The sequence below is a fragment of the Hippocampus bargibanti genome, linkage group LG17 (genome assembly GCF_051943395.1).
Source record: "Hippocampus bargibanti isolate YZ-2025 linkage group LG17, ASM5194339v1, whole genome shotgun sequence".
In the NCBI taxonomy this organism is placed as follows: domain Eukaryota; kingdom Metazoa; phylum Chordata; class Actinopteri; order Syngnathiformes; family Syngnathidae; genus Hippocampus; species Hippocampus bargibanti.
The window spans coordinates 4,346,080-4,353,953 of record NC_142750.1 but is presented as its reverse complement, the minus strand read 5'-3'; the positions used below and the strand labels follow the sequence as shown (position 1 = coordinate 4,353,953).

The window sequence follows — 7,874 nt, the reverse complement described above, 5'->3', positions numbered from 1 at the left end:
CCGCGGCGGCGCCCCGGGTCGAAAGCAGGTTTGAAGTTTAATGATGCCAGCTGCCAACTCCGCCAGGCTGCGAGTGCTAACGAGCTGGCACCTGCGGTGGACTGAGCTAAGCTGCGGCGGCCGCACCTGGAGATGCGGCGTTTTTTGGGTTTTTTTGCAAGAGGGCGGGGTTGAGCAGGGTACTGGTGGGGAAGGGGGTTGATGGAAAGAGGGTGAGGGGGGTGTTGTTGGAGACCTTGCCACCAAGAGGCCCGTGTCTTCTCTTTGAAGAGTGGTGAATTTCCATATTTCATTACACGTTTGCTGAGTGACAAGGCCCAACCAGATGTTCTATTTTCAGCTATTTAAATTTTGACCTGCTTTCCAGTTAGTCTGTGGGGGGAGGGGGGGGGGGGGGGGGGTTGAACCAAAAAAAAATAGTTGATTTTTTTTCCTCCCCTCATTCGTGCTTCATGTTTGAATTGGATTGGATTGGATGTACCTTTATTCAATCGAAATCCAATCCAAGATGGCGTCGTGTGTGTGGCTGCCTTCACAGCAGCTCCTGTATTTTGTTTTTCTACTTCTTCCTTCCCTTTCCTCTGACTTTGCTGCTGTGAAATGTAAATTTCTCCACTGTGAGACTAATAAAGGTGAATCCAATCCAACCCAATTCAAAATCTATTTTCCCAATTTATAACAACCAAACCAAGGATGGCACATCAATGATAAACACAATTTAGGATCAGATCACATTCATGGGGTTGGCCCATTGACCTAGAAAAAAAACATCAAGAGACTCCATGACAAGGAAGAGTATGATCTGTTTTCTTTTTTTATTCTTTCCCAGTGAAGATTTACCCCTCTGCCACATAAAACACCTCCCATCCGCGCTTTTGCCCGAGGACACAATTCATGCAGTACTGATTGTTTCCGGGATCAAACCCGCGGCCTCGACACATCTCGTCCCAACACGCTACATAAAACACCCACCCGCCGCGTCGCTCGACTTCAGTGTCCCTGAGACGTCGGTGATTCATCCCGCCGACGTTTCCCTCGAAACAGTTGCTAAACGGCAACGTTCTGTCGTGATCCTTCATGAGGAAAATACGACAGCCGTGACCTTTTGCTGCGTGCGGTGCAAAATGGTACTTTGTCATCCCGCCCGCGTGAGATAAAGCGCAAGGATCAATAAGAGTTTGCCAGGATGAAAGTTCCTTGACAAACTCCCATGTGCCTCTCTCGACGAGTGTGTGTGCGTGTGTGTGTGTATCAATAGATAGCGAGCAAGCTAGCTAGATAGCAAGATAGCCAGCTAGCTGATAGAGAGATAAAACACTGGTTCCGAGCTAGCAAGCTAACGAGATGGATAGTGATATACATAGGTTCCTAGCTGGCTAGCTGATGCATATGTTCCTAGCTAGCGAGCTGATACATAGGTTCATAGCTAGCTAGCTGATACATAGGTTCCTAACTAGCTAGCTGATACATAGGTTCCGAGCTAGCTAGCTGGTACATAGGTTCCTAGCTAGCTAGCTGATACATAGGTTCCTAGCTAGCTAACTGATATATAGGTGGTTACTAGCTAGCTGGTTGGATATAGATAGATACAGTTTCCTAGCTAGCTAGCCAATGCATAGGTTCCTAGCTAGCGAGCTGATACATAGGTTCCTAGCTAGCTAGATGATACATAGGATCCTACCTAGAAACCTATGTGAACCTATTGGATAGAGATAGATACATAGGCTCCTAGCTTGCTAGCTGATACATAGGTTCTTAGCTAGCCGAGCTGATACATAGGCTCACAGCTAGCTATCTGATACATGGGTTCCTAGGTAGCTAGATGATACATAGATTCCTAGCTGGCTGATATATAGGTTCCTAGCTAGCTAACTGATATAAAGGTTCCTAGCTAGCTAGCTGATATAGTTTCCTAGCTAGCTAGCTGATATATAGGTTACTAGCTAGGTACCTGATACATAGGTTCCTAGCTATCTAGCTGATACATAGGTTCACAGCGAGCTAGCTGATACATAGGTTCCTAGGTAGCAAGCTGATATAGGTTACTAGCTAGGTAGCTGATACATAGGTTCCTAATTAGCTAGCTGATATATATTATTAAGTCCAAGATGGCGCCCAAGTAGGCAGCCGTCAGCAAGTGCTCTCACGAGCCTTGCTTTTTTTGTTGTTTTTGTCTTGTTTTGTGTTTTCTTTTGTCACTCTGAGTTGTCATGCGTCGTGTGGAATTGATACGGATTGTTTTTCAGCATTTTTGACCACAACATTCATCAAGGAGGTGACTTTGCTGAGCGGTTCCGCCTTTTCGGCAGCATGAATATGCCAGTACTGTTTTTGATTTGGGAGGAATGTCCGTGCCATTTAACTATCATCGCTGGACAGCGCTGCGGCCATTGTGCTTTTTTGCGCCTGTAATGGGCAGCATCTTCACAGCCCCGCTTTGTTCAGCGGAAAGGTTGGCGCTGTTGGACAGTCTCCAGCTGGATGGATGCATGGCTTGTGGAGCCCGCGATAAGAAGAAAGGAGTGTCAGCGCAGAGCGCCGATGCGTATGTGGAACTGTTGCGGCTTGGAATTGAAGCGGATTTCTATGGGAGAGGAGATGTGAGACAATCTCTTTTCGTCAATGGATGCTACAGCTGCGTGTTTGCTTTCAACATTTAGCTTGTAGTTGACGTACGCATTCCACCATGATGTCCCTGATCCACTGGTGGAAAGACGCTTTGATCCTCTCCTCTTTCATCGAGAACTTCATGTAACAAAGAGGGTACAGAAAGTGCTCAAGAATGAATGACTCTCTGTGTCTTTGTGTTGTCATATTGTCTTTGTGCTGTCATATTATTTGTTATTTAGTTTTTTTATTTGTTCTTTTGACTTCAAGACGGCGCCGTGAGAGTGGCTGCCTTTCCAGCAGCTCATGTATTTTGTTTTTCTACTTTCATTCCTTTCATCACTTTGCTGCTGTGAAATGTGAATTTCTCCACTGCGAGACTAATAAAGGCAAATCCAATCCAATCCAATCCAATCCAATATAGATTACTAGCTAGGTAGCTGATACATAGGTTCCTAGCTAGCTAAGTGATATATAGGTTCCTAGCTAGCTAGCTGATATATAGATTACTAGCTCGGTAGCTGATACATAGGTTCCTAGCTAGCAAGCTGATACATAGGTTCCTAGCTAGGTAGCTAGATATTTTTGGGTGGGTAATAGATAGAAAGAGATAATGAGAGAAATATAAAAAATACAAATACATCAAAACAGTTTATTTGACATTAGAATACAAATTGGCGCCATTTTGTATTTTGGATGCCCCCAGTCATACAGAGAAAAATGTTCAAAGTTAGCTTTGAAATTTTGCCAGGTGATAGCAAAAAAAGGCAGATTTCCAGTCATGGCTTCTTGATTTTTTTTTTTTGCTTGTCTATTCATGGTGGTGAGGCCTTTTTTTGTGACTTGGCACCATTAAAAGGCACTTATCTTTCATTAAAAAAAATACAAAAATCTATATCGTGTACAGGCCTTCCCAAAAGTCAGTAAAAATGTGGTGGTGGATTTAGCAGAGCGCTTCTGTTGAAACACAAAAGGTCTTCTTGACATTTTGCGCAGCCGTGTTAGTCGCTCATGCTTGTCGCATCTTTCTCGCACCTTGCAAGGCCTTAGACACGCCGACATGTTGACATTTACAAACTTATCAGACTGGAGAGGAAAAAAAATGATACAGCACTTGTGTTTTTCTTCTCCACTTAATTATTACTGTGGGGCAAGGAAAAAAAATGCAAAAAAAATAAAAAAGTATTTTGTCGACAATGCTTGATGTCAATTTTTCTACTGAGCGCTATCCGTTCGTTTATGATTCAATTGATAAGCGTCTGCAGCGCGGCCAAATGAAGTGAGCAGCATGAAGGTGAAATGAGAAGGGATTATGAAACGCAGCAAATAAAAGAACATGCTGCATGTACAAATAAAAACACACCGATACCTTGGCTTACGAACTTAATTGGTTCTCAGACAGTGTGTAAGGCAAAAAAGTGTGTATCCCAAAAATTAATTTCCCATCGGAAACCATTAAAATGAGAATAATCCGTTCCCAGGTCCCCATGAAACATAATTAAGCCTTAAAACTACACAAACTATACCTTATTTTATGTATAATAAATGTGCTATTGTATTATAATTAAAGAAATAAACTATATGTATAATAAAGTTGTTTTATCTACCTTTGTGATGGCCGGTTTCATCAGCATTAAACACTTGATGAGTAACGTAACCTTCTTCTTTCACCATCTTGAGGAATGATCCCTGGTAGGTGCTTTCTCTGTGATAATTTTATCTAGTTCCTCATCAATCGTGTTCTGTTTAGCTGGGTTGATAGCTTTTTGCATAAAATGTACAGATGGCTTGTGCAGGTTGTTTGTGGAGCCTGATTGATGGGATATTTTAACCTTGCAGTCTACACTCTGCCTTTGAACTATCAAAGTTGAAACTCTCTCACTGACGTCTGCCTGTCTCTTTAATGTTTAAACCACCCCCTCACTACTGCGTTCGTGACCAATCACGTGGCTTTAACCGAAGACTGGGGGCAGGGAATAGAGAACAAAAACAGTCGGCTGCCATTTTGCTATTAGAAGAACGGGCTCGTTCGCGAACATCACTCATTGAGGCAGCTCCGTGTACGAAAAACGTTTGTATGCCAAGGTAAAGTTTGTATGCCAAGGTAAAATTTTCATAAATGTAATGTTTGTAAACCGAAAAGTTTGTAAGCCAAGAGGTTCGTAAAATGAGGAATCACTGTAATAATAATAAAAAAAAGAAACAGATTCTTTTCTCTTGTCAAGAGGAGAAAAGACTCCTTTCACTTTATTGACTCACACCCAAAAACTGAAGCCGAGCGGTGTTTTCAACAAAAAGGGGATGCGATGAGGAAGCTTAAATATAAAACATTGTGGCCGCTGGTTAACCCCGACGCGTCCAACAGTGTGCTTGTGCGTTTGGTCCGGCCGATGAGAGATGCTTTAGAAGTCGGGTCCTTCCTTCTTCAGTTTGCTGTAGTCGATGTTGACTGAGTAGAACTGAAGAGCATAATGAAGAAGACGGGTTGCTCAGAAGCTCTCAACCTGCTTGCTCCCTTTCTTCTCTTTTTAGGTTATGATTTGAAATAAAGGTGGCTACAGTTCCACTCTGGTCCAGTTGATGCGAGTAAGGTTCTTGAAAGAACCACTGAATTTTGAAGTTGAAAATTCTTGGATCTGACGCAAAATATTTTCATCCTTGACCCACACAATACTCATTTTCATGATGGAAACATTAACTTGTCTTGTCATTTTTCATTAAGCAGACAGATCCACCGTCATTTAATTCAAAAACAGCCTGATACAAACTGGCAACATTCACACTAAATTTTTGAGTCATGAAATTAGACAAAAAAAATTAAATGGTCCACCATATAACACATGATGGACAAGCAAATGAGAAAAAAAATGGACCGAAATGTAAATTTTAATACATCTTAGCAATATTAATATATACCAACCTTGTATTGATCAGTCGGGGCCATCTTGTTCCAGGGCTCGGGGTTGTTCTTGCGATCCCAGCTGTACAATTCAAATTAAAAATTATTTTAACCATCTATTTCCAGGACAATCTACACAACACATACATTTTAAATAAAAATATGATGGCGCTTGCCAAGTGGACTATGATTTTTTCCGCATTAGGGACTATGTAAAGTGAAATAGTCTGTTACCGCATCAAACCGACAAAATGGATTACATTTGGATTCCACCTTTACCAGGTGTCTCACAATAAAGAGATAATGAAGGAAAAGAATCAATTGAATATTTTGCAGAAGCTATAATAATAATAATAATAATAATAATAATAATAATAATAATAATAATAATAATAATAATAATAATAATAATAATAACACATTTCATTTATAAGCGCCTTTCAAAACTCTCAAGGTCACTTTACAGTCACATGATAAGTTTTTCTGTGGGTGAGCAGCGGCAGCCACATGCGCTAGCGTTCACCCAACCCTGAAGTAACTTGGATAGAGAAGCTATAAAAAAAAAAAGAGGGACATAAAAGTTTTGATCAAAAATAACTATTTAACGACTAATGGCATGTTAGAGATGGAACAAAAAAAGTGTTTACGTGTATTTACGCTAGCATCTGTTTGGAAAATGTATTTTTGCATGAAATAATTATGGGACTACACACATTCCAGAGGTTATCAATACACTTTCATGTTGTCAACACAGATACACGACCCAGTTGTTTGCAACTTGTAGCTCGTTTTCCTAAGGTTTGCTGAGCTGAGTCCATGTGAAGGACCCTTATGTACATATAATCTGAATTGGTATTATTAACAATAAAGCGAGTTGGATACGTCAGTGGGTTTTATATGTCTTGTAATTTGAGGAGTCTATTTACCAGACATCTGGGTTCCTCAGTCCGAGGCGAGCCAGGTACATCAAGGACATGACTGTGCCGCCGCCGATGAAGAAAAAGAGTGGGATCAGCTGCAAAAAGCAAGGCAGTGGCATTAGGAGAAAAAAAATAGCAGCTCTTCTGTTTGACAACAAACAAGTTCGTCACAAAGTAAACCATGGACGCCTGAAGGGGGAAAATAACTTCATAAATTCGAATTAAAATAGAGATATTCACTATTTGGGTTCAATTTTAAGCACTACGGCTGTCAATAATGTATAGGTTCAGTAATGTTTTATTGATCAACAAAATTAAAATAATAAAGTCCTCAAAGTGTTTTTTTATTGTTTACTTTTCCAGAATTGCATAACTGCTCAGTTGAAAGAGCGACATGTGAAATGGCTGAGCAGCTGCTATTTACGACGTCGCACCTACTTTAGCCGTCTTATCAGCCTCTGCGTCGTCTGACCCGATTTGACACTAAAGCATCCCCAGATAGACTTTTAAGCAACTTCAAATATGTCCTGACACGTGTTAATCAATAACAACGGAAGAAATGTGTGATTTTTTTTGTGTTTATTTGACGAAAACTTCGATGAAATGAATTGACCCCGTGTCAGCGCTAGCTTTGCTAAGCTAACCACAAAAATTGACAGAATTCCGAAACAAACATGGATGCGTTTCTCTGATAAACCCCAAATAACTCACAGCCGGGTGGCTTCTCAGTTGCTTGCGGACTGTCGCCAACATTCTGACAAGTAGTTGTGTGCTTTCTCCCAATGTGTACACAAATAAAAGGATTAAATGCAGTCTGGCCAAAAGTGCGTTCTTTAATCCAGCAAGTTGAGCCGAAGAAACGGCACTAAAGTAGGAGGTCAAGGCGATTGCCTGAAACAAAGTGCCAAAAAACACATGATTAAAAATTAAGATTTGATAATATTTTGTATCTAATCATACCAACAAGTAGTAAAACCTAAGTATGTTGTAATTTTAAATTAAAGCTGTTTAAGACTTTGTTGATAGATTAATATTTAGAGCTGGCATAAATAGAGCCGTAGAGATGCTACTGTTGTTTTTATTTTCCTGAAAAGGCGTCATTCTACTGGTTTTAAAATAGTGACGCCACTGCCACACACAAATGTTAGCAAAGTAAAGTTTAAAACAATGGTTTACGTCATCTCTTAAAACAGATGTTTCATCATGATGCGAGGTGCGTTGAGTAAGGCCCCCAAAGGACCAGCTGTTCCTGTAAAATGGCAGCAGAAGGCGCAGTTTAGCTTGGTACGAGAGGAACCAGAAATTTGCAACTAAAGATCCCCAAAACTTGTACAGTACTGTATATTTCACGTTTCTCACCGAAAGACTATTAATTTACCTGTAAATTGCTACATATTGCACACAGTGTGTGTTTCCTGCCAAGGTAAATTGAATGAAGTAAAAATAAA

At 40.6% G+C, this 7,874-nt stretch overlaps 1 protein-coding gene across 1 annotated transcript; it reads right to left on the bottom strand.

Annotated features, from left to right (window-relative positions):
* Positions 1-4,814: 4,814 nt before the first annotated feature.
* coxfa4a (cytochrome c oxidase associated subunit FA4 a) lies at positions 4,815-7,298 on the bottom strand. Its single transcript, XM_089018700.1, has 4 exons — positions 7,138-7,298; positions 6,433-6,521; positions 5,528-5,588; positions 4,815-5,066 (listed from the first exon to the last, which is right to left on the bottom strand). Exons 1-4 carry the CDS (start codon positions 7,177-7,179, stop codon positions 5,010-5,012), a joined length of 249 nt encoding a protein of 82 aa, XP_088874826.1. The 5' UTR covers positions 7,180-7,298; the 3' UTR covers positions 4,815-5,009.
* Between the last annotated feature and the right edge of the window lie 576 nt (positions 7,299-7,874).